We start from the raw sequence: 25,804 nt of genomic DNA, 5'->3' as shown, positions 1-25,804 counted from the left end.
TTTTTTTTTTTTTTTTTTTTTTTTAGGAAAATGAATAGAGAAAGTGCAGGGATTTTTTGTTTTTTCTTTTTTCCTTGTACAATTCTCATAATTTCCTTGTGGAACTTTCTCAGAGAACAGAATATATTTTACACAACTTGTTAACAAGTATTAGGTATTGCTGAGTATAAAATAAATTTGGTTATACAATCATATATTGGACAAACTTGATACTAATGGAATTTTTTATTTTTGCATAGGCAGTATCATGGCATTTAATACATGACCGGATTCCACTAAGTATAGATCTTCAAGCTGCTCTGGATTGTTGCTGTCTGACATTACAGCAGCCTAATCTCTGGAATTTGCTGGCTTCTGCAGTTAATGTGACATATGCTTGCTCCTTAATTAACTGCATTAGATTTATAATAGAAGCAGGTAAGTCTGTTTTGAACAGGTATGAAAAAGTTTCCATAATAAATTATCAGCCATCACTGACCAAATGCTAAGTGTCTGGAAGTGAGTCCTTTTAAATTGTGTGAGCCCCTTTAAATTATTTCTTTGACAACTTTATTTGTACTATTTTAATTTCACATTTTAAATTTTATGTTTACTTTAGAAGTTGGCGGATACTTTGGAAATGTAAATATTTAAGAAAGATTGGGTTTGAGGAGGAAAATTGAGCATGAGATATGCAATGACTGTATTTTTAAAATATTTTTCTCTTAATTCAGTTGCAGTTGAACCCGGAAATCAACTTCTTAGTCCAGAAAGAAAGAAGAATACTTCAAAAGGCCTAAGTGAGGATGAAGTTGATTCAAACACACAGAGTAAGCAAGCAGTGAATTTGTTTGGCTCAGATTTTCACTGAAGAAAAATTTTTAGGTCCCCTTTCAATTACTGCTTTTTATATCAATGAGAATTTGAGACTATATTCCTGTTTGAAAAATGCTTATTAAATATAGGTTGGTTTATTTTGAACATGTATAGCTTTCTTGAAAGCTAAACATAAAAGCAGGGTTGGGTGAGTTTTTTGTTTTTGTTTGTTTTGTTGTTTTTTTTAAGGTCATGTCAGTTGTTTATACTGTGTAGCTTGAGCTTTCTCTGAGCAAGACTATATGAACTGTTCAGGTAGTACTTGTCTTAGTGTTATGGCATTCTTAAATTTCATGTGGAGAGATACAATTCACTAAAGTTTCCATTCTTCAGAAGAAATACTCATCTGCCTTCCTACATTCAGGGATATTGTATTGAGCTGAAGGTCAAGAGAGATCTGTGAGACTGGACAAACTGATTTCCATATTCAGCTGTGCTGGTGGAAGCAGATACCACAACCACCTACAAAAACCACCTGTTTACCATATTTAGTATAGAGCCAGTTATGAGAATGTTTTCTAATAAGACAGATGTGCTTGGTCATTTTAAACTTTGGCAGAAATTCTGTRTACAGTGTGGCTCATTCTTGTGGGTGTTAGGATTAGGAAGGTGACACGTGAACAGGTCTGCTTACAGATCTCAGGTTTTGGTAATCTTCAGCACTTAAGCAATGACAAGCAATTGCAAGGAGGGTGATAGGAATACTCTTTCACTAGTTGAACTACTGTAAAATATATCTTTGTCTACAACCTTAGTGTGATCTTTTTTTTCCCTCCCCTGTCACTTTTCCGTAGAAATAGTCTTCCTTTTAGCACTTTGAGGTTTTTTTCTGCATCTTTTTAGTTTGTGTTAAATTCATAACACTAGTTCTGTTTTTTTTTCCCACAAAAGGGACAAAATACATTGCTGCAGCTTGTGAAATGGTAGCTGAAATGGTAGAATGTTTACAGACTGTCCTGGTATTGGGACACAAAAGAAACAGCAGTATTCCAGCATTTCTTACTCCTGTCCTCAAGAACATCATCATCAGTTTGGCAAGGCTGCCTCTAGTGAACAGTTACACAAGAGTACCTCCCTTGGTATGTTATGCTTTGTTTTCAGGATGCAACAAGTATTGAACAATTTCTTTTTGTTGTTGTTAAAACAAAAAAACGATGTTGCTGCATCTTTTATGTCAATAAGACTTCAGCCTTTAACTAGTTTGATCGCCCAGTTTCTCTTTTTAAAGAGTAAAACATAGAGATATGAAATGAGAATTCAGTGTGGAAGATAAGAATGAAAGGAGTGACTGCACTCCTTTCTAATCGAATCTTACGTGAAAGAATTTCCAGGTGGTAGTTAAAAATATGGAAAAAAAAAAAAAAGGAAAGACTTTAATGCTCTGTGAATGCCAATGTTTCCTTCTGCTCAGCCAGATTAAAAAGTGCATCACATACACTASTAATTTCTTTGATAACCAAATTCGTATTGTGTCATGCAAAGTCCCACAATAATGCAGTAGTACTGAGGTGGTCCTAGTGTTTGAACTAACTCAGGTATTTTCTGTGGTACCCTGGTGTGCTGTGTAGATACTTTTGGATTGTATATTACCTTTCATTGCGAGCTCATCTGCTCACCTTGAATGCTTTGGATAAGGTATTTTGATCTTTTAGGAGCTTTGATAAACTGCAAAGTCATCAGAAAAACTTCTAGAGTCTTGAGGGGTAGAGAAAAAGAGTGTTTCCTGATCTGTATGTACAGTTGTTCAGCATTCTGTTTATGAGGGTCAATCAGGAGGAATTAATCTCTGAGACATTTTTTTGTCTACTCCCAGATACATCTATGTGCTTTTTCGGCCATCAGTTGCATGGGAACTTTTGGCCTTGAATTACATTTTTGCATCATTACTGTACTATGCTATGTCTAGTAATGACCTGGCACTTAATATCACTTAAATTTTAAACTGAATTGTGCAACAAGAAAATTCTTCGCTTTCATGTCCAAATTTGCACTGTAAGACTGAATAATTAACTGATAGTGAGGAAGATGCAAAGTAAGTTATTAAAAAAAWTTAATGCAATAGCAGGGTAAAATGTGTATTAGCTATGGTAGATATTTACTCTTTGTCCAAGTTTTGTGTATGGATGTCTCATTGCTTTTGTATGATGCATATATGTTTACAACTGTCATGTTAATGTGATTATTTTTTGAATAAATAATCTTTCTTTGTTCCGTCAGGTCTGGAAATTAGGTTGGTCACCTAAGCCTGCAGGTGAATTTGGCACAATTTTCCCTGAAATCCCAGTAGAGTTTCTGCAAGAAAAAGAAATCTTTAAAGAGTTTATCTATCGAATTAATACACTTGGTATGTATAAAATTAAAAAATGAATATGGTTGGCTTTATTTCAGTATTTACTTCTGATGTAAAGCTGCCAGATAAAACTGAATATGGTACCTATTGTTGACCCCTGTTACTTATGTGGAAGAGAGATTTCAGAGCAGATTAGTAATTGTGCTGCAATAGCTGTTAAGTTATGCTTAGTACAGAGAAAAACTATAACTTGTAGTAATTGAACCAAGGCTTTTTAACTCAGGGAAGTCTTTTCAGTATATTCTATAGAAYGATCCTTTGTTTTCTGGTACATACTAACTGACAGCATGTCTAACTGTGTTTTGCTATTTTCACCCCACTCTTTTTTTTAATTAATGCATAATTTTCTAAATAGAGGTTAGTGCCACACTCAAAATTCTTTAAATGAGATGCTGCAACTTTAAAGCTCCTGCGTATGTCAAGGTTTACTGAAGAGGAGTAGTGAGGCTTAAAGAGTTCAACTCTTTTCAACAGATGGGACTGTCAAGAGTAATGCATCCGATTTTCCACGTACTTACAAAAGCCCCTTTCTTTCTCTTGCTCTACAGGTTAATTTTTGACTGACTTGTGGTGTGGCACTGTTTTCTGTTATGATCACTGTAATATCTAGGAGAGCATTCTCATTTTGAATTGTTTAGATACCATTAGTGTAAACTGCAGGGTTTCATTCAAAAATCCTTTACAGTCTTTTGGAGTTAGAGATCTGCGTGGAAAATCTTTTCAAAAGTGCTTGAATTTTAATAGCATGCTTCTAGGCACTTCAGTCCTTTTACTTCTAAGATTCTACAGAGCACGCTCATTTCTTGGATAATTTTGGCATTCTTCTCAACCCTTTCCTGTGAGAACTGGCAAATTTTGGATGCTTTTCTGTGTTGTTAAAACCTGACAGATATCATTCCTTTAAAGTTAYGCAATCAAAATATCTAAATGTATGTAAGAAATAACTGGAGTAGGACTATTTAAATAATAATGTTCAGAACCCTGCTTAAGGCTTGATACTCTGAAATAGAACAGAATAAATTTAATCTGTTTTGATTACAAAAATGCCAAATTGAATAGGAAGCAGCATAAAATTAAATCTGTGGAAACAATGTGCCTTTTCTTAAATGCTGTTGCACGTTTAAGTTTGTAGTAAGAAATAAATGACCAGCTGCTCTGCATGTTTCCTTAGGATGGATTAGCCGTACCCAGTTTGAAGAGACTTGGGCTACTTTGCTTGGTGTTCTTGTAACTCAGCCTATTGTAATAGACCAAGAAGAGAACCAACAAGAGGTAATATCATTCACTGAAATAACAGTGTTATTCATTTTATTTCATAGAAACAATTTTCTTAGTGCTAATAAATCTGTCAAGCAGAAAATTAGTGATCTGAGAAATTTCCACTTACATTTCCTTGTCTTCGTATGGCTGTGAATTTAGACACATCTGCCTTCTGGCTTAAAGCTTCTGAAAGTGTGTGAATAGGCTGGAGAAATTCTAGAAAAGTTTTTCAACTTTATATTGGTCCTTTGCTTAACATGCGCATGGAATTCCAATTTTTCTTGATTAGATGTTTGATTTTTAAGCACAATAGAAACCGTTAAAACTTCGAGACAGAAACCACAAGAAAGATAAACTTTTAAGAAATATACGAGTATAACCATAACTAATATGTATACTGATTCATGCAATTAACTGTGCTATCTAATGGTCAAACTTCAGGGGCAACTTTTTGATTTTGATAATCATCTTGACTAGAAATAAATCAACCTGGACATGCACACTTGTATCTTTTGACTGCAATTGCAGATTGTGTGCTGGATAACTGGGCTTCTAACTTGGATGAYTCTAAGTGCTCAAAATTCAGCAGAATGAATGTGGGGGTCAAAGCCAAAGAAATATATTTATACCAAAAGTGAGTATGAGGGTGAACTTTGACAGCTGTTGAGAAAGACTTTCCCTCTTCAGAGGTTTTAACTTGCTAGTTAGCTGAATTTACTAGGTTCTAGCTGTCTGGCCTAAAAGTTTTTCTTCCCCTAAGCTCATGTAATATCCACACCCCCAAAAAATTAGTCAGTTAACTACGGACCTGATTCCTGCATACATTCCACTGAGATCCAGACACGGAACGGTGTCATCTGTAAGTTGTGAATGGTCCTGATCTGGTAGGTCAGAGCTGTTCCTAAAACATCGTAAAGAATCCATAGGGTAGGTGCCTACAGGCAGTGGATTCTGTGGAGCAGGTAAAGAGGTTTGTTCCCCTTGCTTCCTAGGTGTCAGGTGCATAGGCTCCAAAAAGGAGTATGCTATTGTCCATCTCCCCTGGGTTAGCATTTTCTGTTTGCTAGATTGAGTTTGTGGCTTGTTGTGCAGCCTGCAGAATTTCTGAATCGTTCTTGACAATGTAATGGCGCTGCCACATTGTACAGAAGGACATCCAGCCTTTAGTAGTTTGTTGTTTGCCACGCAGAGAAGAGAACTCTTTGGTTTGAGAAGAAAGGTGGTAGTGTTCCTTCACTTTCCAAGGAAGGTTAATGTGTTCAAGATWGCAAACATTTTAAGAATCGTTATAAATTTTAATATGTTAGTATTTTCTGACATAAAATACCAAATTCTGAAAAAAGTTAAATTTGTTACTGTCACGTTTTCTGAAAAAGATCAGATGAGATGAGTTAATGACCTGCCCCAGACAATTCATTCAGACTTTTGTTTGATACTTTGAAGAAGGTATCAGTCAATAAAACCAAGCCAAAAGCTGTGAGAAGCATCCTGGCACTTTGGAATCTGCAAGTTTTTGTATTCAAAGTTACTAAGTTTAGTTAGTAAACTGGGTTTTTCCATACCAAACTACTAATGCTGAACTGTTGTAAGCAAACAAGTGAAATACACTGAGAAGGGTTCTTGCTGTCAGCAGCGTGAGGAGGATGAGGCTGGCATTCCACAATGCCAGAAGTCCTTTTTAAAAAGAGATTTTTAAAAAAGGTAAGAAAATGACTATTGTAGCTGTGGTGATTTAGGGTGCAAAGTACAGTGCATACGGTGTGTTGTTTTGAATACTTTTATGAGGGAAAGCTGGCAATGCCTAAATATGAATAATAAATTGAATATATCCACATTTTTGCAGTGGTGGTAAGTGTAAATACATGAAATACTTTCTGAAGAATGATATCCAGAAAAATACTTCAAAAATTCATAATGAGACTGAGTTTTGTTCCTGAAAGAGTGATTCTTAAAATTACTTAACACTGATTCCTCTCTGAAGAGTTTCCAGTCAGATTTGGCTTTACTTGATAATGTGGTTCAGCAGGTAATGATAGGCTAGGTAAAAACAGGGGAAGTATATACTTTGAAAGCTCTTAAATGGTATTGGACATCTTGAGATTTTAATGGCAATGAGATGAGAGAGAGAGAGAGAGTACATGCAGAGTGGCTGATGAGATGGAAGGATTTGTTGGTGCCATAGCAATAATGCTTTGTGTGCGTTGTTTACATGTCAGCTAGATTTCTAGGTGGGAAGAAGGCTAGTTGCCAGAGTTATTGACGATAATTTAGTGGAAGGAAACAAATGCTAATATTCAGGGCTTTCAGACTTCTCTTTTTTTTTCCAATTCAAATTACAGTAAGTTCATTTTACAGGAAGATACAGAGAGGACCCAAATTAATGTTCTTGCAGTACAAGCCATAACTTCCTTGGTGCTGAGCGCAATGACAATACCTATTGCAGGCAATCCAGCGGTTAGCTGTTTGGAACAGCAGCCCCGCAACAAAGCTTTAAAAGCTCTCGACACAAGGTATTTTTTTTTTCCAGTTATCCTAAAATGCATAAATTTGTACTTGTAGTTAGTACTTCATTAAACTACACTAACTTAGCTTAATCTGGCGATAGCAAAAGTGTGTATTTGTATGTGTATGCAGATTATTTACATAGGTATCACGTGGACTCGGCATCAGGAACCTGATGAGTTAAAAGATGATATCTGAAAAAGATATCTCAGTAAAATCTAGCAAACAGTGTTCAGAGTGCATCTGTTTAAACGCTTCTCAATTTAAGCATCTCTGAAAATGAAAATAAGCATAATGTAACATAGAGCAAGCTAGTCAGACTTGCATGAAAGAGTTTTTAAAAAAATCTGCTTACTTTGGTTTCTCTTGGGCTTTCAGATTTGGGAGGAAACTAAGTGTTATCAGGGGAATTGTTGAACAAGAAATCCAAGCAATGGTATCTAAGAGAGATAATATTGCTACTCATCACTTATATCAAGCTTGGGACCCTGTTCCGTCGCTTTCTCCTGCTACTACAGGTAAGTGCCTTTGAGTGGGGAGTGAGTGATTCTTCTAAACATGAAAATAGAAAAGATACTTTTAGAAATTTATTTGAACTCTGTTTTGCAGGAAATTAAACCATTTTCAGATCTGTTTAGACATGCATGTTTTAAGAACTTGTATTCTGTTTCTTCATAGGTGCTCTTATCAGCCATGAAAAACTCTTACTGCAGATCAATACTGAACGAGAAATAGGAGATATGGATTATAAACTGGGACAGGTTGGTTAAAGTTTTAACTCCTAGTTTACCTTTTATTACTTTCTCCTAATTTGTGAAAACTCCATTTAAGCAGCTTTGCTAACCATCAGATTTGAACTAAAGGCTCTAATTGACATACAGGGTTATGTCAATTTTACGTGGTTAACTCTTCTCAGCCAGCCATCTCACCTCTAACAGCATTTTTGCTTTTATGTGAGAGATCTGCTCATGATTGAACTATTGAATTGTTGTGTTTTCCAGCATTTGACCTTAAAGAACCCTAGCAGTGGTAGATTCCACTTCATCTCCTGGATTTTAATTTGCTGTAGCGTTCTTGCAGTAGACCTTAGGAAAAATCATTGGACTTTTTTGTACTATTATTATTTTAAGTATACTGAATTTAGGGATAAAATAACAGGATTTCATTAGTTGAAAATAAGCATTTAGTGTTTAAAAAAAATATTCCTGAGTCCAATTCTTGTCTAGTAATTAAACTCCTTGAAAATTACTTTACGTGAAAAGCTGTGTATACACTTTAAATGTAGTATTTATTTCACTAGTCCTATTGTGTGTATTAATGAAAAATATACCAAAATCATATTACTTTTTTTTTTGAGTACTCTTACGTGTAGTGTGTATTGCCTAACATGAGAAAGCATCTTATGTAAAGGTGAGTTATTTCGCCTAAGAAAGATTTCCTGAGCTATGTAAGGTAAATAACTTTGAAAAAAGTTGAAAACATGGAAAGTGCTGATGTCCTCTTGGTATCTTAAGATGTACTATTTATTCAATTCCTTCAAAATATTTCTAGAAACTATTTTAAAAATTTCCTATGTTACATAAGTCATGCTGTATGTTAATCAAATAATAAAGATTCAAGTCTTCAAATACAAATACCAAAGCTTACAGCATTAAAATAAAAGCTCTGATACAAGTTTCTTGGGTTTTTTGTTCTTTTTCATTTTTTTTCTTTCAGTTTAACTGATGGTATTTTAGCCTTTGGGTAAGAGCCAGCTGAAAAGTAGTTTGCAGTCCTGACCCTACGATATGCAGCATACAGTGCTAATAAACATATGTAGAATATTCTGAATCTGTTGGTCTGAACAAAAATAAATGACTTTTTTATATCATTTCCATATGAGTTACTTTGGGAATGAGTCATACGTAGAAAAGAATTCTTGTAGTTAGAAAACAAATTCTATCTATACTTTTATTCATTTTAATTTACCCTTTCTTCCTGTCTCACCATTCTGTTTAGCCTAAAGAGCTGTCTGAAGAATAACAGTCATGRAGTATTTAGCTTCCAGGTTGAATTTGTACCAGAGTTCAGCCCAAACTGAAATCTGTACTCAGTTTGAGCCTTGATAAGAGTTCATAATTGAAAAAAATGATGCGGTTTATCATAACTGTAGCAAGCATATATTCTCAGTAAATGGTATGTATATGTAGAATGAAAATGTCTCCTTTTCTTGGAGTTAAAGGAGTTTTTGTGGTGCACTATAATGCTGCATATTATAAATCAACACACGGAAACTTTTTGATGGAGAAGCATGTGGATTTGTATTGTTGGTACTTGTTACAGAACAAGCAAAAAAAACCCATATCTTCTGAAATGGGGAAAAAATAACCAATCTTCATGAATAAATCTAAAGAAGCTTAGAAAGGGATGGAAATATGTAAACATACCAAGAAAAAAAAGAAATTCCATCAGTTAAGTCTTACACTGATGAAAGCTCTATGAAATAATTTATAAGTTTTATAAGAGCTTAGGTTTATCCATAAAGAAGTAAATGTTTATCTAGCCTGAAACCTGGGACCTAAAATCTTGTTCTTAATTGATTTCAGAGAAAAAGGTTAAGTTGCAATTAGATGTACTGGGTTCTGGTTTAAAAACATTTAGAAATGTCTCTTCTGTTGAACTTCTAACTTGCTGAGTCATTTTCTTGCTTAACATGAAATATAAATATTTACATTTTGCTTTAGATTTTGGAGTCTGATATATTGACTTTTGGATGATGTGCAGTTGTTAGTGTGTGCTTTAGGTTATAGCCAGAAGCTACTGTTAGTATCGCTTGTAAAACTGTACTAAGCTGCGTGGTTCTGCTGTTTGCTGTGCCATAGATTTTAAAGTTCAGCTACAAAGGGTGAACAAGGTACAAAAAATTTAAGTGATGTGTAGTTCATTTTATCTGAGGCTGTGTTCATTGCTTGTGTCATTTAAATGAAAACTGTATTGGATTTCTAAGATTTTCTATTCTGATTATGAATGTTAAATAATGGGCTTCTTATTTTTGTTTTTTTTTTTTTTTGTGTGTGTGTGTGTTGCAAGGTCTCTATACACTCCATATGGTTAGGAAATAATATCACTCCATTGAGAGAAGAAGAGTGGGGTGAGGATGAAGAAGATGAGAATGATATACCTGCTCCTTCCTCACCACCGACCTCACCTATTAATACCAGGTGTCTTTTTTTTTCTTCTCTCTTCTTTATCTTGCCGATAAACTTTTCATTCTGAGCTCAATAAAAGAATCAAAACAGGATTCATGAATTGGGCAATAACTACGCTTATGATGTCCTGCTAAAATAATCAATTTGAATAGCTATCTTACCACTTGCTCGTTGTGCTTTGCAGGAAACACCGGGCTGGTGTAGATATACATTCTTGTTCTCAGTTCTTGCTTGAACTGTATAGTCAGTGGATATTGCCATCAAATCCTAGCAAGAGAACACCAGTCATTTTGATCAGTGAAGTGGTGCGATCAGTAAGTAAAAAAAATACCATGAGTCATAATTGAGTTTATGTTACTGAATGTTTGGAGGTAAGCAGGGTTTGTAAAGCATTTTATAATATATAGGAAAACTGTTTTTTATTGACAGTGCTATTCTGTGAGCTGTGTAGAAATACAGCTTGTGCAACTGTAGCGTTAGAATGTTTTAAATTATTTAAGTACTTGGATTGTGTATTCTGCTACTAAGTTACAAATACTTTATTTTGGCATAATGATAGTGCCTTCTTTTACTTGACTACTTAGTAAAAGTAGGTTTCAGATCTATCATCCTATCTTTTCATAAAAACAAATGAAAACAGAAAAACTATGCAAGAAAATCTGTCTTAATGGACTTGTACGACTATTGAAACATCTGAAAGACTAAAGAGAACATGTGGAATGTGTCTTGATAGCCATTGTTTACTATCATAAGACTTAGATGAAATTATCCTTCTAAGAGAGTGTGTATTGTGTATTTTTGGATGTTTCAGTACATAATAAATAGCAACCTTCATTTAGTTTCAAAAATCATGTACTATAGTGAGTTTGGTTTTGTAAATCTTTCTAAAAATGACTCTTTGGAGATAACTGTCTTCAGAAATGGATGATGGAATTAATTCTGAACAGTTAACAACTATTATTCCAAACATTTATTTTCACATGATGAATAGATTGATTGAGGAATTGCTAACAATTACATGAAAAGAGAGCTTTTTTTCTTTTTTAAGCTGCGTGCTAACAATATTTTTTTTAATTTGATTTTAATTTATGTATAGCTTCTGGCAGTGTCAGACTTATTTACAGAAAGGAATCAGTTCGAGATGATGTACACAACCCTGACAGAACTGCGAAAGGTGCATCCATCAGAAGATGAGATCCTTGTACAGTATTTGATACCAGCCACTTGTAAGGCTGCTGCTGTTCTTGGAATGGTAAGAAATTTCATGGCAATTTATTGCAAATCTGAGTGTCTAGGCTAAGTAGTCCTTTACTTCTGCCACAAAAATATGACTTACTAAGTAAGAGTGGTTCTGCTCTAGGAAGATCCTTCAGCTGATCTTTATGGCTGTGAGAATTAATGCAATATGAAGCCCTCTCTCAAATATAAAAGTTCCAAAGTATTCTGGAGATTTTGAACAGCACCTTCAGTTGCCCTGTTAGTCATACTTTGTGATCTATGGATCAGTGGGATTTATCTATTTATTTGTTTTAGTTCAYCTTATTGAGGTGAGTGTTACCTTTTTGCTAGAGTTCATATATGCTGTTGTATTTCAGCCCAGAAATTATGACCATGCAATGACAATTGCTGGATTTGTTACAGGTGAATGACTCTTGAAAGAAGCTGAAACATTGCATRTGATGAATACTTAACCTGGTAGTCAAGTGTCCCATTTCTTTCCCTCACTCTTTCCTTTCTTCCATTTCATCATTCTGTATTTAGGGCAAGGACATTATTAAATGCAAATTATTTAATGAAATAAGCATTACTCTTTTTAATTCTGTAGACTAGAGAGAAATATTCTCCAAGGGACATTCCAAAATGGAATTATTTTTAAAATTTTACAAATACTTTGGAAGAAGCTAGCATTTTTAAAAACTCTGTATGAAACTTGCATAAAACTGTATGGATAATAATGATAAAGTTTTGAAAGCTTTTGGGGTTGGACCTTCAGTACCTATTCTAGCAGCAGTTGTGCAAGGAAAGACTGAAAGTCCTATCAAAAAATATCAAAGCAGATCTAGAGAGAGCTTATTCTGATAAGGGGGAAATTCTGTAATTTTCCCTAGATGAGCTAGTAACACCTTTTTGGAAGCAAACAGCTGAGTATAACAGGTTAATGGGAGAAAAAAAGGCTTGATTCCAGCAAGAGTTGCTTGTTGTCCTGTTTTATTATGTAGCAAATCTGCTTTAAAAAGAGCAACTAAAGAGTGCACACTGTAAAGCTGCCATTTGATACGTACTTGGTGAATATAAGGACAAGGTAAAGCAAATAATTTCTCCTAAATGCTTGCTTTTCTTGCGGTGAATGTATATTTTCTAGATAATTCATTAATACAAGGACAAGGTAAAGCAAATAAATTTTTAGTGAAAACATACTTTACTTACAGTTTATATATTTTGAGACTTTGCTTCAATCTTTGAATTTAACACAGGTTGGACTAGGTTTCACMTAATCAAATAGATTATTGTATTTTGATAATGGGGCTTGAAGTGTCTGATACCAGTTTGATGCTTCAAGACTAAACCTGTGCGCGATRGAGCGTTCAGGTGTGAGTGCCAGTGGCTTTGCCGAACAAATACATGGATCACTGTACTTTTAGCTGAGTGGATAGCAGTGAATTCCYTTTTATGCAGTCTACAGGCATCTACCAATTGGTTTCATATAAAAGCATCCTTTGTGTTGTAGATGGATAGCCAGAAAATCCCAACTGTCCAAGTCCTGTATGTGAAAGATACGTACTGTCACCTCTGGCTTACTGAATGAATGCTTATCTTGTTTGTGTTCGTTTTAAATTGTTACCATTTTTAAAGGTAAAACAAAGCCACTCAATCATCATGTGACATCTGTTTACCAGCTAATYTGCAAGTCTTCTCTTATTATGTTAATCTTGTGATGTTGATTCAAACTACTGTTTTAAGTCAGACTCGTGGTTTAGGCTGTATTTTCTGCTTTTTATTTTGTTCTAGGTATTTCCAGATATGAGAAGAACCAGAACAGTATACTGAGCTGGTATTGACTTCTAATTATTACTTTTGTTTGCATTAGGATAAAGCTGTGGCTGAGCCAGTAAGTCGACTGTTGGAGTCAACCCTGCGAAGCACCCATATGCCAAGTCGGATTGGAGCTCTGCATGGAATTCTATATATTCTCGAGTGCGACTTGCTTGATGAAACAGCAAAGCAGCTCATTCCAATTATCAGCGAGTATCTGCTCTCCAATTTGAGAGGAGTAGCACAGTAAGACGCGTGCCCCTCGCCCCATTGCCACCTTCATATTGGGAAAACTTTCCTTTATGTTAAGGGGAAAAAAAAAAAAGCACATAGAAATAGCTTGTCTCATCTTGACCTGATTTTAAAAAACTAAGAAAGAGAAGAAACTTTATGAAGACTTCTAGGGTTGTGGTGTTTTAAGGAATGGTGTTTTAAGGAATGTTTGTATTGACTGTCTTCGTGACATACACTACTTTGATGTAAGTAACCACTGGTGTTTTTGCTTATTTTCAGTTGTGTGAATGTCCATAACCAACAACATATCTTAGTAATGTGTGCAGCTGCATTCTATTTGATAGAGAATTATCCACTTGATGTAGGGCCTGAATTCTCTGCAGGAATTATACAGGTATGTTGTGATTCCCCAAGTTACAGGTGCAACCTGCATAGATATCTTTCACRTTAACTTGATTATTATAGTGTAGGTGTGCTTTGGGGTTTAGTTTCATCAAGTTTTCATAAAACAACAGTCTCTGTAGTTGTATACATACTAGGTGCAGTGGTATGCTGCTAGAAGATGACCTAAATACATCAAAATAACAAGCATTTGACTTTGTTTCTTTATTTCAGATGTGTGGAGTCATGGTATCTGGAAGTGATGAATCGACACCGTCCATTATTTATCATTGTGTCCTGAGAGGGCTAGAACGACTCCTCCTTTCAGAGCAACTTTCTAGGCTGGATAGTGAATCGTTAGTTAAACTAAGCGTTGACAGAGTGAATGTACAGAGTCCTCACAGAGCAATGGCAGCACTTGGGTTAATGCTGACTTGCATGTATACAGGTATTTGCTTTTTTTATGCCTTGTATCTGCTGAAAGATTATTTTATTCTGAAAAACCCTTTGACTTACTAACAATGCCAAATTTCTTTGGTTTTTGTTACTAAGGAATCACAGTAAATTTATAATAAATTATTTTCATTTAGGAAAGGAAAAAATCAGCCCCAGCCGTACCACAGAAGCAAATCCTGCTGCTCCCGACAGTGAATCTGTGATTGTAGCTATGGAGCGAGTATCTGTCCTTTTTGATAGGTAAGATGATAAAACCTGTGTCATGAGGAGGGAAAAAAAGATAAATCCTCTTGACATTGTGTGGTCACTGCTCTATTTTACAGTTCTAATATTTAATTAATGATGTTTCTCTGCTTACTGTTGCTTAAAATCAGTATCACTGATGGAACTGCTGAACCCAGCACAAACATACAGGAATGTAAATGGGAAACAGACATCTCCTAACTGATACTGTGTGTAGCACAGACAATAATACTTTATAAATGTATTTCTAGCTCTCTTTTGGTCAAACTCTTAAGTGCTTTTCAGGATGTCTYCTCAAGGATATAATCAAGGATATAAATCCAGTTTACAGGAAATAATCTTTCAAATCACCCATAGGAGTTTAAAAACCTCTTTCTCCTTCCCCCAGCCAAGTGTTGCTCTTTCTACAGCTGTTAAGTAATTGCACTGGAGGGGCATGCTAAAGTTTCTGTGTTCAAATGGAAATATTTCAAAACTCCTGTTTTGATCTGACAATCTCAAGCTGCGTTAAATGAGCATAGCATGTTAGATTTTTTTCATGGTAGCTTGTGGCATAATTGTTTACATTTTTAAGTGTTCCATGCTTTTTCCATAGAATTGGATGAGMGTCATATTTATGCACTCAGTGAGAATAGGGCTAGAGCAATGCCTGGTGCTTTTGAAAATATAATTCCTAAGTTAGCAAAGCAAATGTGAATACCAACAGCAGAAAAAACTTTTGTGGGCAAGATTGCAAGACACTAGCTTGATTTTGATATGTCAACAGATGCAGCCTGTRTTAGGAAGGGCTTCCAATCAGTGGTGCCTGAATAAAATTGTCTTTAAATTGAAGTAGCTTTTCACAGAATCATAGAATGGGTAAGGTTGGAAGGGACCTCTGGAGATAATATAGTCCAACCTTCCTGCTCAAGCGGAGTCACCTAGAGAAAAAAAACAGCTGGCATTTTAGTTAAGGTATTGAAATGCTAAATTGATTTCTATTATGAACACTGTAATAAGCATATTTTGCAATGGCACCCTATAAGAAGGTATGGTTTTAGTGAACATATCTTGTATGCCTTTTACGTGCCAAACCTTGCATGCACTAGACTCAGGCTATAAAATACTATGTTGAAGCCACTGGATGGATTTATTTATTTATTTGTTTTTGCAGCGCAGCTTGTTTTTCCTCTTTAATATATTGGATATTCTGGTGTTGAATAGAAGAACATGCAAAGATATTATGATTGGAAATCGGTGTTTTGCTTTCTCTGATAACTAGGAGTAATGATCTCCCTCTCCTTTTTTTTGTTTTTTTGGGGTGGTTTGTTGTTTAGTTTTTCAGGATTCCAGTTGCTAAGCCTTGTCTCTGGTGCAGTTTCAGAGCTTCACAGAAATATTGGCTCTTAAAACACAGGTGCATGAACATGCGTGCACACACACCCTTCTCATAGCTTTGGTAGAACTCTTTGGCTAGATTACTGGAGTAAGATTAGATGAAGACTTGGATTGCTCAATGTTGAAGAGTTTATCTGCAGATGAAAAAATGTAAAGTATTCTTCCTAGTGACAACTAAACTGAAAAATAATGAAATATTTGATTGGAATTAATTCACAAATCTTGTTCTTTATTTTTTTTTCTTTAGGATCAGGAAAGGATTTCCTTTTGAAGCTAGGGTAGTTGCTCGGATCCTTCCACAATTCCTTGATGATTTTTTCCCCCCGCAAGATGTAATGAATAAAGTTATTGGAGAATTCTTATCCAATCAGCAACCTTATCCACAATTCATGGCAACAGTAGTTTATAAGGTAGTGTGTTTCTCCCCTCCCCCCTTTAAATGTTACAGAGGACTCCATATATAACCTGCAGCTCTTCAGTACTGGAATCTGAAGGGAAAATACCAACTTTTATAGATCTAGTAAATTATGTGGCAGTGATTGAACTGTACTGCTGAGAGCAGTGTCTTCCCAGGGAGATGGAGTACTAGAATCACCCAGATAATAGGAAAATTAAGAAAAAATTAAGACTGGGAATTCAGTGCTCAGACTGTTTAGATCTCAAGGAGCTAGACCAGGTCATCCAGGCTTATGAACCCTGGAATCAAGCTCCTGCAGACTCAGTTGGGCTTCTGAKTACCTGGCTCCTCAATACCTACTTACTGGAATCATGCATCACTTCAGTATGTGTGTGCATGCCACCTCTGATACATTAAAAAACAGAGCAGAGACAAGAACAGGGCTTGTTTGTTCTGTGCTCGTCTGAAACACAGGCTCTATAGAGCTTGTGTTTCTATATGCTCCCTTTGGTCTGTCACAGGCAGATGTTATGAGTCCAGCTGGAACCTGGCWGACTCTCTGGAGAATTACTTCGTCTGTGCGTTGTAGTCATTAATTCTTTAACTTCAGAGTTGTCTCCAGGGATTCAGATTGTGAATCTCAGAATTTAACTGATGAGAGCCTTCACGAGAGAAACTAAACTCTTTTCAGTGTCCATCTGCCATGTCTTTATTCCTGTGTAAAATGTTTTAACATAAAAAAATTTTAAACATTTTATAACCCTTGCAGGTATTTCAGACACTGCATACCACTGGGCAGTCTTCAATGGTTCGTGACTGGGTGATGCTCTCTCTCTCTAACTTCACACAAAGAACACCTGTGGCAATGGCGATGTGGAGTCTTTCCTGTTTTTTTGTCAGTGCTTCCACCAGTCAATGGATTTCAGCAATGTATCCTAAGTAGACTGAGTGTGTGCCATTTCTGAGTAAGTGTAGTGATTCTGTTAAGCACATTGATAGCTCTGGAGGTAAAAGTACAAATTTGGTACACAGAAAGCATGTTGAGTGTAATTAGTAGAGATGTATRCCACTTTTGTGCTATTGGTGCCTAAGGTTTGACAAAAAAAGGAGAACTTCTAAACAGATTATGAGAAATCAATTATCTAAAACTGCTGTCTGTGACTATGTGACTATGCAAAATGGTTGTAACTGTCCTTTCTGAATTTGATCTGTAGGAGCTATTTTTGAAATTCCTGGTTAGGAGATGCTAGTTAATACAAAATCTATTACCCATAGTAAATTATTTAAAGACTTATAACTATTTTGATATATAAACTGCACTATTAAAATAAAAAAAAAAAATTCTTTTTAGAAATGTTTTTTCAGAAAGCTTGTTTTTTTGTAGGTATTTTAAGGAAGAAGCTAAATCCTCAAACTGCCAGGGGAAAACTTCCTATTCATGATGTAGTATGCTTTATATGAAGTAGTATATAAACAAATTAAATTTAAAATAGTATTTTCGTGAGAACGTGAATATTTATAGAAATTACATTTAGAGCTTCACCAGGCATTTTTGCATTGTCCTCTTAAAAACATTGAGCAATGTTACTTCCACAAGACAAAATAAAAAATCCAAACCCAAMAACCCCAAATTAAAGAAAATTGACCTCTACATAGAAACAAACTCTATTTTGGAAGTATCTCTGTGGAGGTAAACTGTAGTGATAGTGAGCTTTGGCAATAGAATGACATTGGCCAAGTGAGCTGGAACAACTGAAAGCCATAGCGCTATCAGTGCTAGGTGAATTTGAAACAAACCAGAAAACAGCTCTGTTGCATTTCATAACAAGCAAGAAAAGTAGTCATGTGTCATTAAATTTTAAATTTCCTAATGGCTCTTCATTTCAGCAATTATTTTTGCCTGTAAGCAGTTCAGACTGTGTTGCTGATGGTGCTATTTCCTCTAGCAGATGAATAAAGAAAAATACTGCCAGGTTAAAATGAGTCTCTGAGAATAAAGAATTGCATAAAGTTAATGAAGAAATAGGATTTCTTTAGTGGCAGTATAAATGCTACCTTGAGACTATTTTGCACTTTATTGTTGTTGATGAACTCAAAAACACACAGTTTTATTGGAGAACAGTATTCAGCTATTATTTAAAAAAAAAAAAAAAAAAGGACTCACTTCAGTGTGCTGTTGCCATTGTATTATGACCTTAACTTATATCTCAGTCTTCCACATATTATCAGCAGAATGGGAAAATCGGAGCAAGTGGATATTAACATCTTCTGTTTGGTGGCCATAGACTTCTACCGGCATCAGATAGATGAGGAATTGGATCGGAGGGCCTTTCAGTCAGTGTTTGAGGTGGTGGCGTCTCCAGGAACCCCGTATCATCGCCTACTGACTTGTTTGCAGAATGTGCACAAGGTCACAGCCTGCTGAACATCCTGAGGCATGACGGAATTGTATGACTAGTGTTGGAATCTGATATGAATGTTATGGGGAATACAAGATCAAGAAAGCGCCTGGATTGCATATGATAGATTTGGACCTGCCAGTTTCTACTTGGAGACTGCATGGAGAAGTGCTCTGCAGCACTGAGAATCTCATAAAAAGTCTAGTGTAACTTTGCTGTTGCTGACACAGGCAACTGTGGGTGAAAAGAAATATGTCAAAGTCTTTTAAGGGACGTTTGGGACTAAACTGAGGCAGATTTACTAACTGTAAAATACGAGCAAGTACTACACGCAAGGTAACTGATATTACTCCTCTTCCTAGTGTTCAGCTGAAGTCACTGTGTTGCAGCTGGTAAGAAACTGACAGAAACACTCTCTTGTTGCAAGTTGCAGTCATTAGAAAATTACGTTTTATGTACATGTATATACTGTTGTGTAGTACAGGATAGAAATTGTTTCCTAATGTCTCTYCTAAACAAGGAAAAGAGAAAATGGCTTTCGTGGGTTGCACTTCCAGCATGTAATTCTTCTCTCTGGACTTTCTGATACCCTGTGGTGTATGTGTTGGTGGTTTCAGAAATGTAGTGCACATACGTAAACCACACTTTTTTTTCTTTGTTCTTCTCAGGATTTAAAATTTGAGTACAGTATATCAGTAAAAAATTTTAACTTAAATATTTCTATATCATGTACAGTATGTAAAATTATAAGATGTGGTGCATGAGCTATGCTGTAATTTGAGATGAACAGAAGCCACGCTACTGAATGTCTTGACATCTGTATTGTCCTCATCTTTTTCCTTGTGCGCAAATTCATGTTTCTTTTGAAAATCCATCTTACTATAGATTACATTTTTGTTTTGCATCTCACTTTTTCTTAAAGTGCTTTAAAACTGGAATATATTGATTAATTTGTGTTAAGAGAGCGTATTAAGGAGGCTTTCATGCGATCCATTKTACTGTAGCTTCTTTTGAATTCCTTTATTTTGAGACGTAATGGTAAAAGAGGACTAGTTACTCTGGATCAGCCTTTTGTATACTTAAACTGYTCTTATTTGCTGCACAGCTTTTTAAGAGACGAAATGGTGCAAGCTCCCCAGTAGTCAATACTTATTTGACCTTTYCTTTTATACTGGCTAAGACCATGGAGTCATCTGGAGTCAAACTACTCTCACTTTAAACAAATGTATGCTAGCAGTTGAGAATCAGAAGGCTGCTGTGGTCTACTTTGGGACTGGCTAAGGTGTTAGATTACACAACCTCTTTTATTACCTGTTGTATATGCTTTAGGCACAAACACAGTATGAATTTTAGAACACTAAGCAGGGCCAGATTTTTTTTTTTTTTTTTTTTTTTTNTTTTTTTTTTTTTTTTTTTTTTTTTTTAATTCACCAGCCAGGGAACTCTAGTGATTCCTAAGCATTACATAAGGAAATCTAGCGCAGCACTTCACTTTAGTTTCATTTGCTGTAATTCTTTAATTTTAGAGAAATGATACCTTGATTCTCAGTCACGTCCTACATATAACCTTCCTTCATTTTCCTATCACACCTTTTGGTGACACTGGGAGAAATGAGGTAGTGTTGTCAGGAGGAGCATGTACTGTATGTATTTCTGTATATAATGTATATGTTGAAATTATACACATGTGACAACATTTAATGTATACAGATGTGTATATTTGTATTTATTAAACCCGTGTATTTAAACTAATTCCAATCTAGACCAAAAATTGTTGCTTCTGCCCATAAATTGATTAAAAAGGAATTGCCCACTGATGTCACTTCCTTTTATGATAGATGATGAAACTGATAATATGGGCAGTAGAAACAACTGTAGACATAGCTGTATTTAGCTCTCTACAGATCTTATTATCATGAGCAACTATTTCTGCCCTTTAGTTGAGTTACTCTTCTTTCTTAGGCCACAGCACTGTGGTGATTTTTAAAAKAAACTAAATGGAGTTCAGAGGAGGGTTTAATAAAATAGATACTGTTTAAAAGTCTTGAGTTACRTTGGAAACTTTCTCTAATTCTGATAGGAGACTTAATTCAAGGCAGTGAGACATAATGCCCTCTGCTTTCTTTAAAGGTAGTATATAGATCACTATTCCCTTTTGTAGCTACCAGTAGTCGTTTTTTACTGTAAACCCACACACCGGTTAGTTTTTGTATGATATATAGTTTAAGTGAAGATATTTTTGTAAGCTATTTTCCAAAATTTAAAATAGATTTTAATATATTTTTTAATCATCAGGTTAGTCATATTCTCACCATATAATAGTATATGTTTTGTTGTAAACTGTTATATTCTTCATAATTTTAAGCTCCTCATGATTAACACAGGATAGTTGGTTCGTTTACCTTGAGCTAATGGGAGCTAGCCCCTTTATTTACAGAACTTTCCAAACAAACCTATTTGGTACTTACCAAAAATTTTTTCCAGCCAGTGAAGGGAGTGTGTATTGAACTAAGCAGTCAGCACGAATGGCTAAATAAYGTCTAATGTGACAAACTCCCTTTTCTCAAATGCCCATTGCTGGCCTTCAAGCAAATATTTGCATTAGCTGGTCCTAGTCATCACCCTAGATGATAAGCTTTAGAGCCGATACTGTCCGGTCTAACCTCGCGCAGGTTCTCCGCTAATAGTGACTCCATCTGCTCTAGCCTCTCTTGGAGATTTGTCCTAGCAAACCTCCTGAACCGTGCTTCCCGAGCGTCCAAAGAGCGGCACGCCTCTCCGGCGCCTCCTTTAGAAATTCTCAGTGACCCGCAGGGAGCGTAACCTAAGGGTCTTCCTGGCGTGGAAATACACACCAGGAGTGCTTAAAATAGAGCATTTCACTTGCGGCACGCTTTTCTGTCTACTTCCTGTACTCATTTTCCTCACTCTTACTTCTTTTGGAGTGAAATTGTATTTAAAAATCACTCCTGCCTGCTTCTAGTGACGAGAGTCAATAGGTATGCTTTGGGGAGCAAGGCAAAGTAGCAGAACAGGAGGGCATTACGAAACACTGATGTTGGACTTGAAGCAAAAATAAATTATTGGTAATATTTGAACTTTGAGATTGACCTAAGGGAAAGTTTTATTTCGCAAAAAGGTTTTATCTTGCTGTAGGCAGAAAGTGAATTCTGAAAATCAGCTGGCTCTTTTTTTTTCTTTTAGGAGCCAAGGTATAGATGTATTTGGACACAAGACTTGTATCTGGTGTCCTGGCTGACCAAAAAAACCCCAATTTCTTTAATTTCTCTGCAGTGAATCTGGGTTCTTCACAACCTTGCCTGATAAAGACAYGACTGAATGTTAAGCGTACTTAAGAAAAGGCTTGAGTGAAAGGGCAGATAGATGTTTAAAACTTCATTTACAATTCAGTTGTCGAAGAACCTACTTTACTAACTCCCTAACGTGGCCCTTCTTTAAGAACATTGTATCCTAGCCCGCTGTAGTAAACAGTTCTTGGGCCCCGTCGGCCCGTGACAGTTTGTTTGCCTTCCGTCCCAGCACGTCCTCCCCTCGTTGAGCGCGAGAGCGAGGAATTGGAAACTGAGGTGTGCTGTAAATTGGTTCTTATTAAGGGGATTCAAAGTATTTTATTTACTGCCTATGCTCTTTGCCAGCTGAAACCTAATGTAAGTTTATTTACATCTTCTCTCAAGTGTATATTCAACTGTCCTTTCCTCCCTAGAGCGCCTAGTAAATGGTCGCGTGTTGCTTTTGCCGGGGTAGGGACGCCTCCGCAGCCCCGAGGAGTTGCTCGCTTCTTAACTGACAGTCGGCATTCCTAAAGCCCTGAGTAATGAGTGAACTGATTTAGGTCAAAAGAAGCAGGGAAATGAGTGGGACCTATTGGGTTAAAAGTGATTTTTTTTTTCTGTTCTTTTTTTTGGTATTTAGTAGATTTGCCTTAAGAGCATTCTATCTTATAAATAGCAGTTAACTTTATATAGCAGATAAGGAGGTTGTGTCAGAAACACTGCAAAGACAGTTCTCCAAGAGCAGCGGATGTATTGTCTTATGATTTCTGTGGAGCTGTTGTGGCTAAGCATTTATGCATCCTGAATAAAAGAAATAGTAGGATATAAAGAGCAATAAATATAGCAATAAGCAGTCAAGTTAAATTTGGTCATTCAGGACCTTACCCAGTGGTTGAAAGGGGTGGTGTGGGAGTAAAAGCGGAACTGATTTAAGGACATTCATTGTGTTAAACAGACTTTTTCACATACAGTCCCAACTCTGCCACTTAGTTGATCTCTGCCTTTAGTGCAATGATGGGTGCTTTGCTCTTGGACTTGTAAAGCATCTTCAGTTATAAGAATGCAATTGATGGAAGTTATTAAAGAGCAAAGTACTTGGGTAGTTTTTAGGTAGTTTCCTTACTATGAAGCTAAAAAACCAAGATGCTGTAAGAACTACAGTAAGCAACACAGGGAAAATACGGGGAAGCCCAATATGCTAATTTTATCTAATACTGAGATTTCAAGGGAACTTTTCTGTGCATGCTATCTTCAAATATCCATTGAAAATCTTGAGAATCCCAGAGTCATACCCAGGAGAACTTCCCTGGTGTGTCAAGTTTTAAGTGTATTCAAGTTAGCTGGGTATAAATGCTGCAGAGCGCTTGTGAGGCATGCGCTGCTTTTTGTCATGTGCATTTTGTGTGAGCTTATCATTCACATCAGCCTGTGTTACGCATACCATCGAGCTGGATCAGCCTGACGAAGGGGAAGGTAAATGGCACGTGACACACCTTGTGGTGTGGTCTTGCATAGTTTGAGGGCAATGATAAGCAAAAGCTTGGAGCCCCAACACCAAAAGCAATTGTACTCCAAGTAAAAGGAACGCATATAATTTCAGATGTATGTTTTAAGTTTTAAAAATGCTGAAAATACTGCACATTGAAACTGAAGAGAAAATAAAATACAACTATTGCTGTAAGTGATTTTTCCTCTCGTTATTTAAAGATGGTCTCAATGCATTCCTGTTAAAATATTTCCCAGCATCTATTCTTTTCAGCAACGATCAAATATGGAGTATTTTGAAAATACGCAAGAATATCTGAACTCTCTGCAACTGCAGGTGTGCTTTGCAGTAGCAGCACTGTTTGTGATAAACACAGGCGTATCACAGCTAAGCTGTTAATTGCTTCTGATAGCCATGCTTGCCAAAACTTCTCTAAGCAAGGTTCTAGATGAACATGAAACATGAAATTTAAGTGTACAGCTGTATTTGTGAACGTGGATGTTTTTCTCTGTAGCCATCCTCTGGGATGGGTAACGTTACACCGGAGAAATAGTAGTTCAGCTTGCCTAAGCTTGGTATCCCAGCTGTAAGGCTTTCYGCTGGGTTTGCATCTTAAAAGAAAATTCTGGGTGGTCCCGTGGCTGAACGCTGGAGGATCTCTGCGGTACTTGTCCGTTCACAGACATCTTGTTTTGATTAAGTTTGCGGCGCTTGGCTGTTTTCTGGAAACTGTGAACAAAGCTTTGATGTAGCTAAACGTACAAGGCACATGCTGGCTTCGTTCTTAGTCAAAATAACTTYTTTACATGATGTTTTCTCTTGTTATCATTAGTAACAAATGATCAGCTACTCTTGCCACCTCTTATATTCGCCATGGAGTCAAGGAGCAGAACTGTACCTTGGTAAGCTTTTTGTCTCAGAAGCCCTAGACTGATTTGAATAATAAAGTCTTCATTGACTTTTTTTCTCTTTTTCTTTTTTTTTTTTGTGTGTGTCGCTCAGAATAATACTAGTTTAGTACTTGAAAAGTTTAATTGTGAAGATGAATTACTAGATATTAGGAGGTGAAGCTTTGCCAACTTGRAAAGACTGGAATTATTTAATTTACTATAACTCTAACTCTTCCTGTCCCTTATAAATACTGTTTTATTTCTTTTGAGTCAGTGCAGCTATGTGAGTATTGCAGCCATCATTTTGGAATTGGCTCAGCTCCACTCTAGTTAAAAGACAAAAAACTTCAATTGCTTCTAGAATTTTACTATAACTTTTGCATAACTGTTTGAAGAGATGGAAAGATTCGTTACTTTTGTTAGAATGTTGGAAGTAGAAACATGAAAAAAGTTTATATGATACATAGCTATAAAATGAGTTTTTTTTTTTTTAGCCAAACCTGCCCTTCCATTGCAGCCATAATTCTGTCTCAGTTTTGTTTCTGTTCTTTCCCATAGCATTTACATCTAAGTGTGGTAGAATAATCCTCACTCCAGGTGCTGTTTTCATATCTTTCAAATTGCAAATGTCATGGGTAGGTTTAGATCAAGTGCAACCTGCTTGTTTTGCCTCATTATTTACAGTTTGGAATTCCCTCAGTCAGTCTGCAATGTTTGAGCTCCCAGCAAAACGCATCTCTGAGGGCTGGTTTTGACTGTGCCACAGGTGCTGGTTTGCAGAGTTGAGAACCAGATTAAGTTGGACCGTTTAAATTGCATGTTTTTGCTAATCTAGCTCATCTTGAATTATATGCGTCATAAAATTTCTGCTTCAGCTCAACATTTCCCTAACTTGAAATGACCCATAAATGAGAAGCCCATAAATAAAAATCTTAAATACATCTATAACCTTCCCTTCCCTTGAGAAAGGGGAACTACRTGTGCTTTCACCACTGTCTCGGGCTAAATGGGTCTAGTATTGAAGTGTAAATCCGTCTGGACATCCAGTGGAAGTACAAGCGTAAAGCTTGCTAACTTAATTTTTCTGTTCTTGATAAGTCTTGTCAATGTTGATATTCCAAATACCATCTTTGGCATTTGAGCTACCATCTATGAAAACACCACAACTCATCTTTTTATTTCAGGCAAGTTTGGGCAGATATTCTTTTACTTATATTTTGTTCAYACTCTGAAATATTTTTTCTGCCTTCATAATGGCTTCAAACTAACACTTCTTTTGTTTTAAATGAAGGCTTACACTGGGAGGTATTTTTAAGGACTTTTAAAGCATCTACTCCTTACAACGTGGCTCAGGTTTGTTCCTGGTTTCCCCCCCCCCCCCACTGGTTTCCTCTGCATTCACCTCTAGGTTAAATATTTTAACTGACTAATGCTTGAAATAAAAGTTTCATGTTGTCAGT

At 36.1% G+C, this 25,804-nt stretch overlaps 1 protein-coding gene across 2 annotated transcripts in view; it reads left to right on the top strand.

Annotated features, from left to right (window-relative positions):
- HTT (huntingtin) overlaps window positions 1-20,068 on the top strand; it is a 92,265-nt gene extending 72,197 nt beyond the window's left edge. For both annotated transcript variants that reach the window (XM_085309630.1, XM_085309629.1), the window contains 18 exons: window positions 240-417; window positions 714-809; window positions 1,747-1,934; window positions 3,073-3,199; window positions 4,377-4,477; window positions 6,821-6,975; window positions 7,346-7,485; window positions 7,646-7,728; window positions 10,037-10,167; window positions 10,340-10,469; window positions 11,252-11,407; window positions 13,244-13,434; window positions 13,702-13,816; window positions 14,038-14,251; window positions 14,394-14,499; window positions 16,127-16,289; window positions 17,046-17,206; window positions 18,488-20,068. In XM_085309630.1, the coding sequence (XP_085165756.1) occupies window positions 240-417; window positions 714-809; window positions 1,747-1,934; window positions 3,073-3,199; window positions 4,377-4,477; window positions 6,821-6,975; window positions 7,346-7,485; window positions 7,646-7,728; window positions 10,037-10,167; window positions 10,340-10,469; window positions 11,252-11,407; window positions 13,244-13,434; window positions 13,702-13,816; window positions 14,038-14,251; window positions 14,394-14,499; window positions 16,127-16,289; window positions 17,046-17,206; window positions 18,488-18,701 (2,649 nt within the window). In that variant the 3' untranslated portion in view covers window positions 18,702-20,068. The remainder of the gene's footprint in view (window positions 1-239; window positions 418-713; window positions 810-1,746; window positions 1,935-3,072; window positions 3,200-4,376; window positions 4,478-6,820; window positions 6,976-7,345; window positions 7,486-7,645; window positions 7,729-10,036; window positions 10,168-10,339; window positions 10,470-11,251; window positions 11,408-13,243; window positions 13,435-13,701; window positions 13,817-14,037; window positions 14,252-14,393; window positions 14,500-16,126; window positions 16,290-17,045; window positions 17,207-18,487) is intronic.
- Window positions 20,069-25,804: the final 5,736 nt, after the last annotated feature.

The sequence above is a fragment of the Rhea americana genome, unplaced genomic scaffold (assembly GCF_003343005.1).
Source record: "Rhea americana isolate MKP2758 unplaced genomic scaffold, rheAme1 scaffold_30, whole genome shotgun sequence".
Classification (NCBI taxonomy): domain Eukaryota; kingdom Metazoa; phylum Chordata; class Aves; order Rheiformes; family Rheidae; genus Rhea; species Rhea americana.
The sequence above is the reverse complement of the archived record's forward strand: the minus strand, read 5'-3'. Positions and strand labels throughout refer to the sequence as shown.